At 40.1% G+C, this 22,791-nt stretch overlaps 1 protein-coding gene across 1 annotated transcript in view; it reads right to left on the bottom strand.

Moving 5' to 3' along the window:
- Positions 1 to 21,471: 21,471 nt before the first annotated feature.
- The window catches only part of vstm2a (V-set and transmembrane domain containing 2A), a 259,603-nt gene continuing 258,283 nt past the window's right edge, over positions 21,472 to 22,791 (bottom strand). Inside the window, exon 5 of the mRNA XM_062022078.1 lies at positions 21,472 to 22,416. Coding sequence (XP_061878062.1) covers positions 22,340 to 22,416 — 77 coding nt within the window. The 3' untranslated portion in view covers positions 21,472 to 22,339. The remainder of the gene's footprint in view (positions 22,417 to 22,791) is intronic.

Here is a 22,791-nt window from a genome sequence, read left to right as displayed (position 1 = left end):
GCTAATGTGGTAAATGACTATTTTAGCTGCAAATGTCTGCTTTTTGGGTGCAATATCTACATAGGTGTATAGAGGTCCATTTCCAGCAACTATCACTCCAGTGTTCTAATGGTACAATGTGTTTGCTCATTGGCTCAGAAGGCTAATTGATGATTAGAAAACCCTTGTGCAATCATGTTCACACATCTGAAAACAGTTTAGCTCGTTCCAGAAGCTACAAAACTGACCTTCCTTTGAGCAGATTGAGTTTCTGGAGCATCACATTTGTGGGGTCAATTAAACGCTCAAAATGGCCAGAAAAAGAGAACTTTCATCTGAAACTCTCGACAGTCTATTGTTGTTCTTAGAAATGAAGCTATTCCACAAAATTGTTTGGGTGACCCCAAACTTTTGAACGGTAGTGTATATATATATATATATATATATATATATATATATATATATATATATATATATATATATATATATATATATATATATATATATATATATATATATATATATATATATATATATAGTTATAGTTAAAATGTTATATTATTTTTATTCATGTTTTACTTAGATCAAGCATCTCCTCATTTGTGGCTCACCAGTGCAACAACAATATAAATATATATATATATATATATATCCATCCATCCATTTCCTACCGCTTATTCCCTTCGGGGTCGCGGGGGGCGCTGGAGCCTATCTCAGCTACAATCGGGCGGAAGGCGGGGTAAACCCTGGACAAGTCGCCACCTCATCGCAGGGCCAACACAGATAGACAGACAACATTCCACACTCACATTCACACACGAGGGCCAATTTAGTGTTGCCAATCAACCTATCCCCAGGTGCATGTCTTTGGAGGTAGGAGGAAGCCGGAGTACCCACGCAGATATATATATATATATATATATATATATATATATATATATATATATATATATATATATATATATATATATATATATATATATATATATATATATATATATATATATATATATATATATATATATATATATATACAGTATATATATATATATATATATATATATATAGATATATATATATATATATTGTTGTTACACTAGTGAGCCACAGATGAGGAGATGCTTGATTTAAAGGCCTACTGAAATGAAATTTTTTTATTTAAACGGGGATAGCAGATCCATTCTATGTGTCATACTTGATCATTTTGCGATATTGCCATATTTTTGCTGAAAGGATTTAGTATAGAACAACGACGATAAAGTTCGCAACTTTTGGTCTCTGATAAAAAAAAGCCTTGCCCCTACCGGAAGTAGCGTGACGTAGTCAGTTGATCACCTCCTCATATTTTCCTATTGTTTTCAATGCAGCTAGAGCGATTCGGACCGAGAAAGCGACGATTACCCCATTAATTTGAGCGAGGATGAAAGATTTGTGGATGAGGAACGTTAGAGTGACGGACTAGAATGCAGTGCAAGACATATCTTTTTTCGCTCTGACCGTAACTTAGGTACAAGCTGGCTTTTTGGATTCCACACTCTCTCCTTTTTCTATTGTGGATCACGGATTTGTATTTTAAACCACCTCGGATACTATATCCTCTTGAAAATGAGAGTCGAGAACGCGAAATGGACATTCACAGTGACTTTTATCTTCACGACAATACATCGGCGAAGCTCTTTAGCTACGTAGCTAACGTGATAGCATCGTGCTTAACTGCATTTAGAAACAAAATAAATAAATCCGTGACTGGAAGGATAGACAGAAGATCAACAATACTATTAAACCATGGACATGTAAATACACGGTTAATGCTTTCCAGCCTAGCGAAGGTTAAAAATGCTGTTGCTAACGACGCCATTGAAGCTAACTTAGCTAGGGAGCTAACATGATAGCATCGGGCTCAAATGCAGATAGAAACAAAATACATAAATCCCTGACTGGAAGGATAGACAGAAAATCAACAATACTATTAATCCATGGACATGTAACTACACGGTTAATGTTTTCCAGCTTGGCGAAGCTTAAAAATGCGGTTGCTAACGACGCCATTGAAGCTAACTTAGTATAACGGGACCTCACAGAGCTATGATAAAAACATTAGCGCTCGACCTACGCCAGCCAGCCCTCATCTACTCATCAACACCCGTGCTCACCTGCGTTCCAGCGATCGACGGAAGGAAGAAGGACTTCACCACGACCATCCGTGCGGTCGGCGGCTAGCGTCGGCTAGCGCGTCTGCTATCCGAGTCAAAGTCTTCCTGATTGTGTTGCTGTAGCCAGCCGCTAATACACCGATCCCACCTACAACTTTCTTCTTTGCAGTCTTCATTGTTCATTAAACAAATTGCAAAAGATTCACCAACACAGATGTCCAGAATACTGTGGAATTATGAGATGAAAACAGAGCTATTCTGTATTGGATTCAATGGGGTACCGATACTTCTGTTTCACTGGCTACGTCACGCGCATACGTCATCATCCAAAGGCGTTTTCAACTGGAAGTTTATCAGGAAATTTAAAATTGCACTTTATAAGTTAACCCGGCCGTATTGGCATGTGTTGCAATGTTAAGATTTCGTCATTGATATATAAACTATCAGACTGCGTGGTCCGTAGTAGTGGGTTTCAGTAGGCCTTTAAGTAAAGTCTGAATGTCATTAAAGCAGTTAGCTCCATCTTTTGACACTTCTTCCACTCCCGTCCTTGCACGCTACACCGCTACAACAAAGATGACGGGGAGAAGACGCTGTCAAAGTGTATCCACGTAAATAAGACCGCCCACAAAGCGGGGCATCCTGAAGCGACTGTCAGAAAGCAACTTGAAGATGATCTGTAAAACATAATCTATGCAACATTTTGACCAAGAACCACCATTACATGTTATGTACACCACAAGATAGAGTTTTAAATGTAGAAAAAAAAATCAAAATATGACCCCTTTAATGCGCCTTATAATCCGGTGCGCCTTTTGTAAGAAAACACTGTAGACCTGAATAGACCCGCTCATCGGCAGTGCGCCTTATAATCAGAGAGCTTGCGCAAACTCCAGGTTGCATATAATGACAGTCTCAGAATCCTGCTCGGAAAGCCCAGGGGTAGTAGCGCCAGCAAGCTGTTTTTGTGATTTAGGGATAAACACCTTTCTCGCCACCCTGAGAAAACTGATGTTTAAATGTATATGTAGACTGCAGGGGTCCAAAAATGATCTTATTATACAGATAAACAATCCTAGGTGTAGTTCTGTTAGGTAGCAATCCTATGTATGGAAACACTGGTATCTGTGCTTGTTGTAGAATGTGTAGACACATTTTTAAAAGTATATATAAATATTTTTTTTAAATTGCTGCTTTTATTTATTTATTAGATGCCTTTTGCTGAATATGCACAAGCACTGTTTATGTGATAATGCATTTTATACTGTATGTTTGTTTTATGTACTGTATGTGATTGTATTGGACGTTGGAGTCTGCAATAAAGCTTGATTGATTGATTGATTGATTGATTGATTGAATCCGGAACGGCCTATGGTCCGATAAATACAGTATTCGGACAGTCCCAGTGCCGATTTTTGCATACATTTAAGTTTATTGCTGTGCTAGCGAAAAAGGCTAACCTGGGCACTTGAGCTTTCACCGCGGCGGATCACGCAACCTGCCGGCCTTTCTCGAGGTGGTTAGGGAGTGGACTACTCGTTTCTGGCCGACTACGGGTGCCCCAGGTGCCGGCTGTCAAGCGTTGGGGTGTTTGGAGTGTAATTGGAGCGCCAATCTGTCCAGAGTCGAAGTGGTACGACTAACTTGACATGGCGGCGGGCTGGGTTGCAGCGCACTACCATGCATTTCCTGCGTTGGGACTGATGGCTTGTGCTCCGGGACTGTGGAACGAAAAACTCCAGTGCTCCCTGATTTTCTGTGGCACTACTACACCTCAAGTGTGGATGTGTTGATTGAAACGGTGCAAAAACCCGCTCAGCGCTGTGTGGAACGGTGCAACTAATATTGAGAGCTTCTGTTTCCTGTGCTGTGTTATCATCATCATCATCATCATCATCATCATCATCATCATCATCTTCATCATCCTGCGTGGCTACGATGCCAAACTGTGCAGGATCCCAGCATGCCTCCTAGAGAGAAGTCTGACACAAAGCAAGATGAGGACTATGTTTCACTCTCCCAAGAAAGTGAACTTTTACATCAACAAAAGGAAACATTCAATGCATTACTACAGCAACAACAAAACAACTTTAAAGGCTTTGTTAAATTGATATTGGGGTTTTCCAACACAAAATTGGACACGCTATCGAGAGAACCTCAAGAAGTCAGTTTTCTCAGAATGAAGTGGAAGATATTAAAGAGAAGATGGAAAAAGATGTTGATAATCATAACTCCTTACAAGCTGACATCATGAAAATGTGTATTCTCACTGCTACTGACCAAATGGAATACCTCGAATACCTAAAATGCAACCCAAAATGTTGAAAGAGCAATATTGGACCAAAAATACAAAAATAAATATGTCCAGAGCCGCAAAAAATTAAAAGCCTTACATAAGTGTTATAATGAAGGCAACACATGATGTAAGTGTCTGTATTAACTATATTAGCCTACTATCAAAATGACTTTAAAGGCCTACTGAAATGATTTTTTTTTATTTAAACGGGGATAGCAGATCCATTCTACGTGTCATACTTGATCATTTCGCGATATTGCCATATTTTTGCTGAAAGGATTTAGTAGAGAACATCGACGATAAAGTTCGCAACTTTTGGTCGCTGATAAAAAAAGCCTTGCCTGTACCGGAAGTAGCGTGACGTCGCAGGTTGAAAGGCTCCTCACATTTCCCCATTGTTTACAATGCAGCAAGAGCGATTCGGACCGAGAAAGTGCCAATTACCCCATTAATTTAAGTCTAGGATGAAAGATTCGTGGATGAGGAACGTGAGAGTGAAGGACTAGAGTGTAGTGCAGGACGTATCTTTTTTCGCTCTGACCATTACTTTGGTACAAGGGCTCATTGGATTCCACACTCTCTCCTTTTTCTATTGTGGATCACGGATTTGTATTTTAAACCACCTCGGATACTATATCTTCTTGAAAATGAGAATCGAGCATGCGAAATGGACATTCACAGTGACTTTTATCTCCACAACAATACATCGGTGAAGCTCTTTAGCTACGGAGCTAACGTGATAGCACATCGGGCTTAAATGCAGATAGAAACAAAAGAAATAAACCACTGACTGGAAGGATAGACAGAAAATCAACAATATTATTAAACCCTGGACATGTAAATACACGGTTAATGCTTTCCAGGCCAACGAAGCTTAACAATGCTGTTGCTAACGACGCCATTGAAGCTAACTTAGCAACGGGACCTCACAGAGCTATGCTAAAAACATTAGCGCTCCACCTACGCCAGACAGCCCTCATCTGTTCATCAACACCCGTGCTCACCTGCGTTCCAGCGATCAACGGAGCGACGATCATAGATGCGGTCGGCGGCCCGGAGATGGAGGAAGTCAAGGTGAGTTCGCCGGCTAGCGCGTCTGCTATCCATCTCAAAGTCCTCCTGGTTGTGTTGCTGTAGTCCCCTGCTAATACACCGATCCCACCTACAACTTTCTTCTTTGCAGTCTCCATTGTTCATTAAACAAATTGCAAAAGATTCACCAACACAGATGTCCAGAATACTGTGGAATTTCGAGATGAAAACAGAGCTTTTTGTATTGGATTCAACTGTGTACCAATACTTCCGGTCAACGATTGACGTCAGGCGCATACGTCATCATACATAGACGTTTTTAACCGGAAGTTTAGCGGGATATTTAAAATTGCACTTTATAAGTTAACCCGGCCGTATTGGCATGTGTTGCAATGTTAAGATTTCATCATTGATATATAAACTATCAGACTGCGTGGTCGGTAGTAGTGGGTTTCAGTAGGCCTTTAAAAGTCTTATATAAGTGTTATAATGAAGGCAACACGTGATGTAAGTGTCTATATTAGCTATATTAGCCTACTATCAAAATTACTTTAAAAGTCTTACATAAGTGTTATAATGAAGACAACACGTGATGTAAGTGTCTGTATTAGCTATATTAGCCTACTATCAAAATGACTTTAAAAGTCTTATATAAGTGTTACAATGAAGGCAACACATGATGTAAGTGTCTATATTAGCCTACTATCAAAATGTCTTTAAAAGTCTTATATAAGTGTTATAATGAAGGCAACATGTGATGTAAGTGTCTATATTAGCTATATTAGCCTACTATCCAAATTACTTTAAAAGTTTTATATAAGTGTTATAATGAAGGCAACACATGATGTAAGTGTCTGTATTAGCTATATTAGCCTATTATCAAAATGACTTTAAAAGTCTTATATAAGTGTTATAATGAAGGCAACACATGATGTAAGTGTCTATATTAACTATATTAGCCTACTATCAAAGGCTGACGCAAATCTTCCTTGACAGAAATGTTGTATTTAAATTATTATTGTACAAATGTTTGCAACATTGGAAATCATTAGTAAAATGGAGGCTTCTCACAGGATGAGATAACTCCTGGAATGACTGGCTCAGAATGGCCAAAGGTATTGTCCAAGTTTAAGGAAACGGCAGGCTGTCTTCTTCTAATTGATTTATTACAATCTTTGCAAGGTGGCTAATGTTTGCTGTGGTCTGGAACCACATGGCACACAAACAACTATGAGAATTGCAGCCAATATTACATACAGATAATGTGTCACGAGACATGCAAATATACATTATATACAAGGAGGATAAAAGTAAAGGAAATTAAATGAGCTCAAATATACCTACAAACGAGGCATAATGATGCAATATGTACATACAGCTAGCCTAAATAGCATGTTAGCATTGATTAGCTTGCAGTCATGGATTGACCGAATATGCCTGATAAGCACTCCAGCAAATCAATAAAATCAACAAAGCTCTCCTTTGTGCAGTCTCGCACAGCATAAAATGTTTGGTGGACAATAATGAGACAAAGAAGGAGTGGCATAAAACACGTCTTTCTGTGGCAGCATTGGAGAAAGTTGTTGAGAATAATTTCTCCACACCTAGTGTGTGTGTGACAATCATTGGTACTTTAACTTTAACTTAACATGTAAACAAACTACGATGAGTTCAAGCATTGCTGAAATTAGTTGGACAAAACGGTGCTTGCCAAATACCCTCATCAGTGAAGTATGTATAACATAAACAGTGGGATTTCTAACAATTAGGAAGGTTTGTGTCATGTTTGTTTTCCTACATAAAATATATTAAAACAAAAAACATCTCTGACAGAGGTCCAGGGAGTCACTAGGGCGGCACTAAAGATGCGACTCTAGAGCCGTGGGTTGCTGACCCCCGGACTAAACAAAACAATTTGGTGTTTGATGGTACCGAGGAGTCGCCTGATGAATTGTGGACTGAGTCTGAGAGGAAGTGTTCTATCTGAGAAACGTAATCTCCAATGAGAAATAAAAATTGAACGGATGTACCGGACCGGGAAACAAAGAGAAGATATGACTAGACCCAGAACTATAATGGTGAGATTTCAGCAGTTTAAGGACTAACTAGATGTCTCGCACTAGCCGAAATATCTTGAAGGAGCTAGGATCTTTATCAAGGAGGACTGCGCCAGAGCAATTTGAAAAGGAAATAATTGCGACCCAAAATGAAAGCCGCTGCAGAACATGGTGACATCGCCTTTTTAAGGCATGATAAACTCCTCCTTCAGTCCTGTACCAGCACTAACACTAACGCAGACCAACTATTTATAGCGGCGCCATGATGACTGTGTCCCTGTTTACATCATCGAGTGGTCTGCTGCTTTCTAACTCATTTGCTCCCTGTAAGTTTATTATAGATCATAAATCGTGCCTCTCACCAGAAAAGTAGATGGCTGAAAATATAATCCAACAAGTTGGGACACTTTGACAGCTATTTAGACATGAAAATGAAATGAAAAGACGCTTTGTCTTAGACTTAGACAAACTTTATTGATCCACAAGGGAAATTGTTCCAAACATTGTCCCCCTCTCCCCTTTTCTTCGTGTGGATTATGAGACATTTTTCATCTAAATGACAATATATGAACATCCTAGCAGTCGGCATCCTAATGACAGCAGACCTTGTACAGTAAGTGATGTTGTATTATGTTTGTTGGCTCTCATAAAGTCTGCAGTAATAATCAGTGATGAAGAAAAAAAAAATTGAACGTCGTGATGCGATTTTGAAATTAATGCACCGCTTATGCTTAAAATGAGCAAAATACATAAATATTAAATTTGATGATAAATGTACACGTTATTACGTTACATACATACTTACATCATGCATATAAAACCTTAATGGAGGTGTTTGGATGTTTTTTTTCGGGGCTCTATAGGCAGAATTGAACTGCTACCATAGGCTCTATTGTAAGTAGAATTTTGATTAAAAACATTTTATATTTAGAATGCATTTAAAAAAAAAAAAAGATTTTGAACGATTGGCAAAACTATATATAAAAAAAAAAGTTCAGGAATTGTTTAGTTTAGTCAACAATAACAATTCTAATAGTAAGGCCTTATCTGAGACTCATGTAGATAACTCTATTAGTGATTCTGAGACATCTTTAACTGGCCACAATGTTATTTCGAAAGGATAGAAACAGGTATGGAGGAGTAGCTATTTACGTGCAAAGCAATATCCCTGTTAAAACCAGACTTGCCCTGATGGTTTCTTCTGCTGAAATACTTCAGCTTCAAATTCAACCTACGTCGCATACAACCAGTTACTGTACTGTACAATACCCTGCAGATATATGTGCTATGCTTATGAAGGTAACTGGTGGAAACACAGAAATATACATATAGGGCGATTTGAACATTGATTGGTTGTCGTCAGGTGCTTTACAGAAAGAATAGTCACTACTCTGAACATATGTCATTTCTCTCAAATCACCAATGCACCTACTTGACTGTAAACACAGAAGGTTTATTTTCTAAGTCATGTATTGATCATATTTGCACTAATGCTGGGGAACTTTGTTCCAGGACTGCACCTATTCCAGTTGGCGGGGCACGGCCTGGCGCGGTTTGGAGAGTGGCCGTGCCAGCAACCTGAGGGTTCCTGGTTCGATCCCCACCTACTACCAACCTCGTCACGTCCGTTGTGTCCTTGAGCAAGACACTTCACCCTTGCTCCTGATGGGTCATAGTTAGGGCCTTGCATGGCAGCTCACGCCATCAGTGTGTGAATGTGGAAATAGTGTCAAAGCACCTTGAAAGGTAGAAAAGCGCTATACAAGTATAACCCATTTACTAGGGATGTCCGATAATGGCTTTTTGTATGTGTTGTATATTTCATGTTTATAGTTTTTGCCTTTGTGCAAGTTTTTGTTTCATTAGCCAAGTTTTTCCACCTTGAGCGCGCTTTTCGTTTGTTCTTTTTGTTAGTGTAAAAATAAACATGTCCTTGCCTTCACGCCTTGCCCGCGCCAACTTTCCTTTGCATTCCGGGAAAACACAACACCCCAAATGATTTATTGTCCATAAATCGTTTGAAATACAAAAATACAGTGTGCCGATAGCACAGGGAGCTAATGGAATAGCTAACAAGAAAACAAATGGCTAAGCGTAGCTCAGGAATCCAGAAGTAATCAACATGCAACGTTCCATGCAACGTGTTGCATGGAAGCAAATAAGACAGCCAGACAGTGTGTGGCGAAAGACAGGAATAAGTAGCTCTCTGATTAGTGCCCAGGAGCAGGTGAGCGTCCCGAACACTAATCAGAGGCAGGTGAAACTAATCACCTACCATGGAAACCAAAACACAAACCCAGGGGTGCTGAAAACAGAATTGAGGTAGTCAAACTAACAGAACAAAACATGATCCGGGTAACGGATCATAACAGTATTTGTACTAACACGCGTGACGTGCTGCGTGTATCATGATCAATATAAAGTATGGACAGTTGTGCGTTTGATTCAGCTGGCTGGGAATGTTTTTTCCAGGTTTATTTGGGGTAAGCACACCGTTTATGTCAAAATAGCTTGTCTCCAAATTCCACATTTGTAGCTTCGTGTCACGCCGACCTGACTCTCTCGGTTTCTGTCTGTTCCAACGTTTCACCCTTCCTGCGTGCTCGCTTCTATGAGCAGCAGTTCATCCTCCATATATTCAGCTTCAAAAAGACAAGGTTGTGACTCCTCATTTGTCGTCTTCCTTGTCTATTACCAAGTCTGCAATGATTACAACACACACGCCTTTGTTTCCGGAAGTAGGAACACACATTTGTTGTTGGAAGTGCGCTGCTATGGAAATAGAAATCAATGCACGGAAGAAGTCAGTTTCGGCAATGCTTAAAAAGACCACAGCACCTTGGCTTGATACGCGACTAAAAACGTGTATGTTTTAGCGAGATGAATCAAAGCAAATTGCTGTAAAGTCTGCTGATCTAGGCTTGTGGGGAAAATACCATAAACTCAGAAATATGGTGAGTGAAATGAACAAACTGAAGAAAAAAGCATATATTTAAAATCAAATCCAGAATGTGAAGAGTGATGGAAAGAAACTCTGGCAGATGTTTAAAAACAAAATTGGAAGGGTGAAAAATAATGAACTTGCTTTTATTGAATTTGATGGTAAGATTTTAATTAAACCTGGTGATATTACTATTTTAATATTTTTTTATGAGTAAGGGACTTCAAATAAAAAGTACAATTTATTTGATGAATCGACTTAGTTGAGCATACTAACTTTTGTATTAACACATTAATGAAACGGAAAAATTGCAACTTCACCTTTTGTCCAATATGATGCGAGAAAACTTTTAGGCACTGTGAAAAATAAGCAGTTTGGACTCGATTATCTTCATGCAAAATTAATCAATTCTATGTCGGATTATATAATTATATTATTTTTAATCTGAGTTTAGAAGATTGTACCCCAAGTTTGGAAAATAGCCAAAGTACCCAAAAATATAAAGACAGCCTTCTGTGGTGCCAATAGTACAAACCCCGTTTCCATATGAGTTGGGAAAATGTGTTAGATGTAAATATAAACGGAATACAATCATTTGCAAATCCCTTTCAACCCATATTCAATTAAATGCACTAGAAAGACAAGATATTTGATGTTCAAACTCATAAACTTTATTTTTTTTTGCAAATAATAATTAACTTAGAATTTCATAGCTGCAACACGTGCCAAAGTAGTTGGGAAAGGGCATGTTCACCACTGTGTTACATGGGCTTTCCTTTTAACAACACTCAGTAAACGTTTGGGAACTGAGGAGACACATTTTTGAAGCTTCTCAGGTGGAATTCTTTCCCATTCTTGCTTGATGTACAGCTTAAGTTGTTCAACAGTACGGGGGTCTCCGTTGTGGTATTTTAGGCTTCATAATGCGCCACACATTTTTAAAATAAGATGAGTAAAACTAGAGTAGGGGGAACTCTGCAGTCTTATCTCCTTACATTAGAAAAGTTACCAAAAAATACACAGATTGAGACCTATTAGTTCAATCGCTCTCTATCCAACAAACTGCACAGTTCCTAAAATTATATGCAGAAGGCTTTCTCAACAGTAAGCCATGATCTATAGCAGGGGTGTCAAACTAATTTTAGCTCAGGGGCCGCATGGAGGAAAATCTATTCCTACACGGGCCGGACTGGTAAAATCATGGCATAATAATTTAAATATAAAGACAATTTCAGATTGTTTTCTTTGTCTTACTTTGGCCAAAAATAGAACGAGCACATTCTAAAAAGGTGCATATTCCAAATAATCATCTTGGCAAAACAGTTCAAGTTAGTTGAAAATTCTGTGGAAAAAAATTGGTTCAGTTTTAAAAACACCATTAAGATGAATATAAAATTTGGACTTTGTCTCAGTGTTTTTACAAAGCCATTAAACATTAAGCACTTCCTGTTTAGGATTCTCATGTTGGCAGTTCACCATTAAAATGTTTGGAAAAGCAACCGAGTGTTTCCTCAATCCGCCGCGTTGGTGACATCCACAACTGCCACAATTCATGTATCACCATTCAAATATTACAATTGTAATATAAACAAAACAGTTATCAAAATGACACCATATGTCACGACTTGGTCCTTGGCGTGGATTGTTTTTCCGAGGTGTAAAGCAACTTGACTGGACATGGCTTGGAGGTGAGTACATAATTTAATATAAGGACAATAAAAAGGAATAAACAAAAGGCGCTCACAGAGGAGGTAACAAACTTGGCTATGAAACAAAAGACATGCACGTGGGCACAAAAACTATGAACAATAAACACAAACTTACTTGACATAGAACATGGCATGAAGACGCGATCATAAAGAGGGCAGAGAATAAATGTGCAGAGAAGGTAATGTCGCCAGGAAGACCAACAGAAAAAGACAGATTTAAATAGTGACATGATCAGTGAAAACAGGTGTGTGACTCAAAACGTGAAACAGGTGCGTGACAGGACAGGTGAAAACTAATGAGTTGCTATGGAAACAAACAAACCAGGAAGTGCAACCAGGAACCAAAAAGAGTCCAAAAAACAAACACATGGCCAAAACAAAACATGATAAACAGACATGACACCATAGCCGAAATCAAGGTAACATAACTAAAAACTTAACCGATGTGAACATGCTAGATTGAAGCGTAAAATAAAAATGTAACAAACATAACAAATGTAGAAACACATTTTTACAATGGAGTTAAGGGTGCGTATCGTGCATTTAAGTAATTGCTATTGTGACATCCAGTGGACACATTTAGAACAGCGGTTTGTTTAGTTAAAAAAAAGCAGCTCATTTTTATATTTAGCAATTTCATCTTGCGGGCCGGATTAAACCTGTTTGCAGGCCTGGTGAGCTTGACACCCCTGATCTCTAGCGTCGAACACAGCACTAAAATCTTGAAGAGCAGCAGCAACATATCTTTTCTCAGCAATGGGTTGCTGCCAACCTTCAGTCATATGTGTTGTAGTACTGTAGCTGTAGAATGACCATCTTTGTAGGCATGCTTAAGAACAGGGAGACTACTAATTGGTCTACAAACCCGTTTCCATATGAGTTGGGAAATTGTGTTGGATGTAAATATAAACGGAATGCAATGATTTGCAAATCATTTTCAACTCATATTCAGTTGAATATGCTACAAAGACAACATATGTGATGTTCAAACCGATAAACTTTTTTTTTTGTGCAAATAATCATTAACTTTAGAATTTGATGCCAGCAACATGTGACAAAGAAGTTGGGAAATTTGGCAATAAATACTGATAAAGTTGAGGAATGCTCATCAAACATTTATTTGGAACATCCCACAGGTGAAAAGGCAAATTGGGAACAGGTGGGTGCCACGATTGGGTATAAAAGTAGATTCCATGATATACTCAGTCATTCACAAACAAGGATGGGGCGAGGGTCACCACTTTGTCAACAAATGCGTGAGCAAATTGTTGAACAGTTTAAGAAAAACCTTTCTCAACCAGCTATTGCAAGGAATTTAGGGATTTCACCATCTACGGTCCGTAATATCATCAAAGGGTTCAGAGAATCTGGATAAATCACTGCACGTAAGCAGCTAAGCCCGTGACCTTTGATCCCTCAGGCTGTACTGCATCAACAAGCGACATCAGTGTGTAAAGGATATTACCACATGGGCTCAGGAACACTTCAGAAACCCACTGTCAGTAACTACAGTTGGTCACTACATCTGTAAGTGCAAGTTAAAACTCTCCTATGCAAGGCGAAAACCGTTTATCAACAACACCCAGAAACGCCGTTGGCTTCGCTGGGCCTGAGCTCATCTAAGATGGACTGATACAAAGTGGAAAAGTGTTCTGTGGTCTGACGAGTCCACATTTCAAATTGATTTTGGAAACTGTGTTTTTTTAAGCAATTTGCCTTTCCTTTCCTTTTTTAAATGGACATTTTAATAGTCATGTAAATTTGTGTAAGTTACAGTATAAATAAATATGTATGAATGAATTCGTCATCTTTGTTGTTCGTAAGCACATGCCCTAAAATAAAATGAGAGCCAATAAAAATGTGTTTGCTTTATTATCCGACTAATCGTTAAGATAATCGTTGACTAATCGACCATCAACATAATCGTTAGTTGCAGCCCTATTGTTGAGATTTTATTAAGATGTTGTTATTGTCTTGTGTGAAGACAATAACAACTAAGGAAGATTAGCAGCTACTGTGTAGCAACTAATGGGGATCCACTTCAAATGATTGAGCTAAGAAATGTGGTCATGGAGCACAATGATTGTAGCATTTGCACTCATGGCGTCAACAACGATCTTGTTTGTCCATTTTTTCTTCGTTCTGTTCTCTTTAGCTTGTTTTCCAGCTCTTGTTTGCTCAGCTCTATCTGAGCGGCTTTGTTTGAATCATTGTTGCCAGATGGTTCAGTTGCAGGGAGCAGACTATTCCCGTTATGCCGTGTTTATTCAGGAGGGGTGGATAAGCAACACGCTTGTCAAAGGGAGCAAAGAAACTGCCCTAGTTGTGCGCGCTTTCATCTGTATTATTTAGAATAACACGGCCGCCCACGCATCGCCACAGTTTTGAGGGTTAAGTTGAGCAGCGCAAGCCAATAAATTTTTTTATATTGCACCGTTTAATTGTGGGTTCCGGTTTGGCACCGGTATCGGTTAGACAGGCCTGGACAATTATTTTGACTCGGGGGGCCAAATTTTGAGAAAAAAATGTGCCTGGAGGCTGGTATGTCTATCTATCTATGTATCGTCGTCGGCGATCACTCGAAACGAGTATGATTGTCCTCCTGTTGGTGGGATTGCCTTCAGGAGAACGCCTGTGCGTGGAATCTTTTAAAGTGGGGAGACTGGTGCACAGACAACCACCACACTGTCCTTGGCAAAGAGAAGGCCAGGGTCCAATGGCATGGAGACCAAGACAATTGGGGCTCCATCTTTGGTGCAGCCTTCCTCCGCCTTTGTGACCGTTGTGGAGCTTCCATGCAACCATCATCCGCCCACTCCGCCGTTGAGTAGACGCGCAGAATCCAACGTCACTTCTTTGATGTGGGGAGCTGTATCCGGTGGCAAGGGAAACCCAGGACGACCGGCACCTCCTCACAGCTGCAGGAGGCTGCCGGAGCTCCGGTCTGTCGGAGGACCGCCTATGGTGCGCCTACCAGCACTTGCTTTTCTCTCAGAGTGTGCTCCCCTAGCCATTTGTCTTCCCAGACTAACCCACAAGGCAGCGGGGCTATCTATACATACATTATACAAAGATATATATACAAATCCAGTTTCCATATGAGTTGGGAAATTGTGTTGGATGTAAATATAAACGGAATACAATGATTTGCAAATCCTTTTCAACCCATATTCAATTGAATGCACCACTTTGTATCAGTCCATCTTAGATGAGCTCAGGCCCAGCGAAGCTGACGGCGTTTCTGGGTGTTGTTGATAAACGGTTTTCGCCTTGCATAGGAGAGTTTTAACTTGCACTTACAGATGTAGCGACCAACTGTAGTTACTGACAGTGGGTTTCTGAAGTGTTCCTGAGTCCATGTGGTGATATCCTTTACACACTGATGTCGCTTGTTGATGCAGTACAGCCTGAGGGATCGAAGGTCACGGGCTTAGCTGCTTACGTGCAGTGATTTCTCCAGATTCTCTGAACCCTTCGATGATATTACGGACCGTAGATGGTGAAATCCCTAAATTCCTTGCAATAGCTGGTTGAGAAAGGTTTTTCTTAAACTGTTCAAAAATTTGCTCACGCATTTGTTGACAAAGTGGCGACCCTCGCCCCTTCCTTGTATGTGAATGACTGAGCATTTCATGGAATCTACTTTCATACCCAATCATGGCACCCACCTGTTCCCAATTTGCCTGTTCACAAATAAGTGTTTGATGAGTATTCCTCAACTTTATCAGTATTTATTGCCACCTTTCCCAACTTCTTTGTCACGTGTTGCTGGCATCAAATTCTAAAGTTAATGATTATTTGCAAAAAAAAAATGTTTATCAGTTTGAACATCGAATATGTTGTCTTTGTAGCATATTCAACTGAATATGGGTTGAAAATGATTTGCAAATCATTGTATTCCGTTTATATTTACATCTAACACAATTTTCCAATTCATATGGAAACAGGGTTTTTGTTTTTATACACACACACACACACACACACACACACACACACACACACACACACACACACACACACACACACACACACACACACACACACACACACACACACACACACACACACACACACACACATGTACATATACATACACATTCAAAAACACTAATACAAAACCTCACAATAATGTCTGATTGAATGCTAAAAACGTTATGACAGACCGCTTTAAAAAACGGAATGGAATTAAAACATTTTTTACTGAATGAGACACCCAGAATGTACATGAAAATAAAGAATGTGGGATTTACAATATTAACTATGAAGGATAAAACACTGAATATTAACAACATATGAACGTCACACCCCCTCTCGGTCGACATATTTTACAATCAAGCGAAACGCAACAAAAATGCAACAAACACGGCAAAATATGAACGCGAAGGGTAAACAAACCCCACCTACAATCTGATATATCTGATATATCACTAAGCTTTAGAACTTTGTTGTGAAAATCTCCTTCCGCGTCTGTCCCTGACACCCGCATTTCAGGCTGGCCGCTCTGGAAACGCTCTGTGGAAACGCTCCCCACCCACACTGCTTGGTGCCTCGTCTGAGCTGCTGTGACTTAGATGACCATAGTAACTAATTAGATTACCATAGTAACTAATTAGATTACCATAGTAACTAGTATATCATGCAAAAGCGCAGATTCCAACCATTGAAATTAGGGATGTCCGATAATATCGGTAGCCCGATATTATCGGCCGATAAATGCTTTAAAATGTAATATCGGAAAATATCGGTATCGGTTTTTTAATTATCGGTATCGGTTTGTAAAAGTAAAATGTATGACGTTTTAAAACGCCGCTGTGTACACGGACGTAGGGAGAGGTACTGAGTGCCAATAAACCTTAAAGGCATTTCCTTTGCGTGCGTGCCGTCCGAGTCACATAATATCTACCGGCTGTTCTCATCACGAATTAATGCAAGGCATACTTGGTCAACAGCCATACAGGTCACACTGAGGGTGGAGGTATAAACAACCATAACACTGTTACAAATATGCGCCACACTGTGAACCCACACCAAACAAGAATGACAAACACATTTCGGGAGAACATCCGCACCGTAACACAACATAAACACAACAGAACAAATACCCAGAACCCCTTGCAGTACTAACTCTTTCGGGACGCTACAATATAAACCCCCCCCGCTACCGTCTACCCCCACCCACCCCAACCCTGCCAACCTCAAACTATTCATAGTCTCTCTCAGGGAGAGCATGTCCCAAATTCCAAGCTGCTGTTTGGATAGATATATAGATAGTACTTTATTGATTCCTTCAGGAGAGTTCCCTCAGGAAAATTAAAATTCCAGTAGCAGTGTACAGAATTGAGATCGAATTTAAAAAGTAAAAAGTAAATAATGGGGGTATAAACGGAAACAGAATAGAAACATATTACAATAAGAATGAAAATAAAAAGCAACAATGAGAATAAAAATATAACAGTAAAATAAGAATATAACAAGAGAAACTAGGCAGTAGTGACCATGTTATGAAAAAGTATTGCACTGTTATTGTTTTGAGGCATGTTAAAAAAAATAATGCACTTTGTGACTTCAATAATAAATATGGCAGTGCCATGTTGGCATTTTTTTCCATAACTTGAGTTGATTTATTTTGGAAAACCTTGTTACATTGTTTAATGCATTCAGCGGGGCATCACAACAAAATTAGGCATAATAATGTGTTAATTCCACGACTGTATATATCGGTATTGGTTGATATCGGTATTGGTAATTAAGAGTTGGACAATATCGGAATATCGGATGTCAGTAAAAAAGCCATTATCGTATATCTCTAATTGAAATACTTTGTATAGTTCAAGACTTACGGTCATGTGAAAATATCACTGCACATCATAATGGCAGCTACAGTTTCCATCTTAAAGATCTAATAAAATTATTAGGGAATGTCCGGTGGACCAGATTGAAAAACTTAACGGACTGCTCGCGGCCTTAATTTGCCCAGGTCTGGGTTAAGATGTAAGAGAAATACACAAAATGGATTTATGTAAGACCTGGAAGAGACACAAGTGGTTTGAAGTAACTTGAAAAAGAATTAGGAGCTTCAACAGTTAGTATTAGCGAATATTCCGCATGGAAAACGTTCCATATCTAAATATACTTCAGGTTATACGGTTCTTCCAGGTTTTCGCCGGATTTATTTCTGTGATTGTCGTGGTCTAAAATGCACAAGTTCGCCGCAGTTTTTTCATAATGTTGCAACAAAAGTTGCGATGTTTTTTCTTTTCTTTAATAACCGTAAATAAACCTGAGAATTTATGAACTTCTTTTCAATGTTTTACAGGGGAACTGCACTTTGCCTATCGTTTACATTCATTATAAAAGTCGTGACGATGGATGGATTTTTTTTTTTTAATGCATTCTAAATATTAAATACATGTAAATAAAAGTCCGCTTACAATGGAGCCAATCGGAGCTCCACTATTCCGCCCTTAAAATCCAATAAAATCCCGTCAACAATAATCCATTTATATATTGTGACTTGAATATTAACCAAGTATTAGTGATAATGTTATTATAAGTGCTAACGCAGACAAACTATTTATAGCGGCGCCGTGATCACTTCCTGTGTGTCCCTTTGTTTACATCATCGAGTGGTCTGCTGCTTCCTCGCTTCCTTGCTCCCTGTAAGTTTATTGTAGATCATAAATCATGTATCTCACCTGGACAGAAGAAGTCTGAGTGGGTATTCTCACAAGTTGGTACACTTTGACAGCCATTTAGGACCCGAAACTGGCGAGGATGACACAAAAAGACGCTTGGTCCCACCGTCACCCCACCCCGTTTCTTGACGAGGATTATGAGTCATTTTTCATCTAAATGGGAATATATTAACATCCCAGCAGTCGGCATCCTAATGACAGCAGACATTGTACTGTAAATGATGTTTTATTATGTTTGTTGGCTCTCATGAAATCTGCAGTGAGTAAAAATCCATGATTAAAAAAAAAAAAAAAAAGCAAATGTCATGATGCGTTTTTGAAATTATTGCGCCATGTATGATTAAAATAAACAAAAATATGTGAAGTGAAGTTAATTATATTTATATAGCGCTTTTCTCTAGTGACTCAAAGCGCTTTTACATAGTGAAACCCAATATCTAAGTTACATTTAAACCAGTGTGGGTGGCACTGGGAGCAGGTGGGTAAAGTGTCTTGCCCAAGGACACAACGGCAGTGACTAGGATGGCGGAAGCGGGGATTGAACCTGGAACCCTCAAGTTGCTGGCATGGCCACTCTACCAACCGAGCTGTGCCGGTTAAATCCCTAAATTCCTTGCATTTGTGACGATCTGTCACTTTATTTCTGTTTGTGCTTTTTTGTTTTGTGTTTATTTCCTGTCAGTGTTCTTATTTTGGTTATATTTCCTGCGTGTCCCACTGAGCGCTGTTTTCCACATTGACTACCAATCAGCATGTTGCTATTTATGTCTGTCTCGCGCGCTCCTCAGTGCTCTAGGATTGACTTTATGTTTGGACCTTATATGCACGACTGCTTCATTTCCTGTGTTAATTACATTAAATTCTCTTACCTGGTTCCTGCATCTTGGGGTCACTACAACTGCAGACATGCGAGTTCCTAACATAATCCTCAAGCCTGACTGTGACCTCGCGGGAACCCCTGTCGGCGACGCTCAGCCGATGTTCTGGACCGCACATTTCTTGGAGGACTCGAAAGCCAGGTTAGTGCGGTCCCAGCCCACAGCAGGCTCGGACCTTCTCCCTGCGCCTCGGCCGCCGGTTCCGGCTTTTCGCCCGGCTCACGACGACATCATCCTCTCTAGCAGGCTTTCCCACGGCGCCGGCATCTTCTTCAACGTCGACAACTCCTCCCATGACGCGGTCATCATCGTCGCCGCTGGCTCGGAGACCTCCTCCTCGTCGGCCAAAGATGCAGCCCGTATTATGGATTCCCTCTGTGCTGTCAGAAGCAATCCAAAGGACCCGGGTGTGGACCTTCGCAGCTGCTGGTGCGCCGGTACCACACGCGACCTTCTCCTCCTTGCCCAAGAAAGTGGTAGTCTTATGGACTCCCTCCGTGCTATCAACAGCGATGCGCAAGACCTATGCATGGACCTTTATGGCTGCTGGTGCGCCAGTACCACTCGCTTCCGCCTCCTCGTTCCGTGGTCGCCCGTCTTGCCAGATGCAGCGGCACTCAACACGTCGCCACCACCTGACTCTCCCTTGCTGGCTGCGGGGACACTTGGCCTGGCCACCCACCGCCTAGTCCTCCCTCTGCCCTCCCTTGACTTTTGAACTTTTTCTGTTTTGTTTCCAGGGGACATCTGGGATCTGTCCTGTGGGGTCCTGTGACCATCTGTCACTTAATTTCTGTTTGTGCTTCCTATCAGTGCTCTTATTTTGGTTCTATTTCCTCCATGTCCCGCTGAGCGCTGTTTTTTTCCCTTCACCTGCTGTTGATTGGCAGCCGGTCCACACCTGCTGCCAATCAGCATGTTTCTATTCATACCTGTCTCGCGTGCTCCTCAGTGTTCGAGGATTGGCTTTATGTTTGGACCTTATATGCACGACTGCTTCATTTCCTGTGTTAATTACATTAAAATCCTCTTACCTGATCGTCGTCCACCTGGTTCTTGCATCTTGGGGTCACTATAAATTCAGCCACGCGAGCTCCTAACAGCAATAGCTCGTTAAGAAATGTTGTTCTTAAACTGTTGGACAATTTGCTCACACATTTGTTCACAAAGTGGTGACCCTCGCCTCATCCTTGTTTGTGAATGACTGAGCATTTCATGGAAGCTGCTTTTATACCCAATCATGGCACCCACCTGTTCCCAATTAGCCTGTTCACCTGTGGGTTGTTCCAAATATGTGTTTGATGAGCATTCCTCAAGTTTCTCAGTCTTTTTTGCCACTCGTGCCAGCTTTTTTGAAACATGTTGCAGGCATCAAATTCCAAATGAGCTAATATTTGCGAAAAATAAAGTTTTCCGGTTCGAACGTTTAGTATCTTGTCTTTGCAGTCTATTCAATTGAATATAAGTTGAAAAGGATTTGCAAATCGTATTTTATTTACGACTTACACAAAGTGCCAACTTCACTGGTTTTGTGTTTTGTATTTGTGTCAGCGTGTTTGAGGTACGCAATTAAAAAGTTGCTTGCCAAGATGAAAACATTTATAAAACGCAGTATGTCTGTATAAAAATAACATAAATATTGATTAAATCATTATTTTTAACAAAAACGCACAGAATGAAGTGAAATGGATTCTCTGGTCTTAACATATTGGAATAATTCATGAATTGTGACATCCATTTTTATTCATTTAGAGGGTGCAATACAAATCAAAATGACACGGACATTTTATTTCCACCCCACCCCCACACATCAAAACTAGCACATTGAAAATCAAGCTAAATCGGAAATACTGATAAAACACTGAACCCCCGAGTGCTGACTCGTGTCGTTCCAACACCGTAGTACACGCCTGCCCCTGTTCAGCCCCGGTCACAAAGCATGCACATTTGTATCACAAACGAGATGTAAAAGTATGCACATCAGATCGCGTAACAGCTTCAAGACAGATGGGGAAACAAAGAATGTTAACAGTCAAAAATGAAAAATCTCTCTCCAACCGGGAGGTGTATTCACAATGGAATGGTGTTAGCTAAGTACACGGCACATACATTAAATCTAGGTGTTGAAAATAAAACAGATAATTTAATATATTTATTTATATATTTATAACACAAATATAGATTTTTTTTTTGTCCATTCTGACAAATGTGACTTAGAACAGCAAAACTATAAGAAAGTGATTCCTCCACGTGAGTTATCTACTGAGAGTCCATCTTCACATCGGAGCGTCGCACCTCGGACCTTTTTTTTTTCTCCCCTTTACAAAAAAAAACAAAAAAACGGTCCTTTTTTTATTTTTCTGATTTTAAAGGCGACTCATTTTTTTCCCCCTTTCTCGTTGCTAATAATGTGCTGGGTGCAAAGAGCGGTAGTATCGGCGGGGGGGGGGAGGGAGGGGATGAAGCTTATACTGTGCAGTCTGCATGGTCGTGGTAAAGAAGGGGGGGGGGGACATAAAACAAGCGCATGTCGTCTTCACTTTAGGAGCAAACTTGAGAGAAAGCGAGTCAGTTCTTCGTCCGTTATCCCCTCTGCATATTATAACAAGGCCTCCCTCACCGGGCCGCAAGCCAGGAGGACGATGGCGAATCGATAGCAGGCCGATATTCTGGTACCTGGAAAAGAAGAGACACAAAAGTAAGTGACGTCATCCGCACATTGACACAAACCCTGTATGAGCAATGTTTTTATGTAACATGAAATTGAGTTCCAATTACTCAATTTACAACAATTTGTCCTATTTTTCTATTGTGTTGTGGCGCTCGAGAAAGATAAATCAAGTTGACCAACTTTTGGCAGAAGAACTTTTTGATGCCCTTCATTGTCAACTCCTGCCTCATCAATAGCACATCTCCACACATACTTGCCAACCCTCCTGAATTTTCCGGGAGACTCCCGAAATTCAGTGCCTCTCCCGAAAATCTCCCGGGACAACCATTCTCCCGATTTTTAAGGCACGCGCCCTCCGGGTCCGTGCGGACCTGAGTGAG

Source organism: Entelurus aequoreus, linkage group LG15 (genome assembly GCF_033978785.1).
Source record: "Entelurus aequoreus isolate RoL-2023_Sb linkage group LG15, RoL_Eaeq_v1.1, whole genome shotgun sequence".
In the NCBI taxonomy this organism is placed as follows: Eukaryota; Metazoa; Chordata; class Actinopteri; order Syngnathiformes; family Syngnathidae; genus Entelurus; species Entelurus aequoreus.
This window is presented reverse-complemented; position numbering and strand designations above follow the sequence as displayed.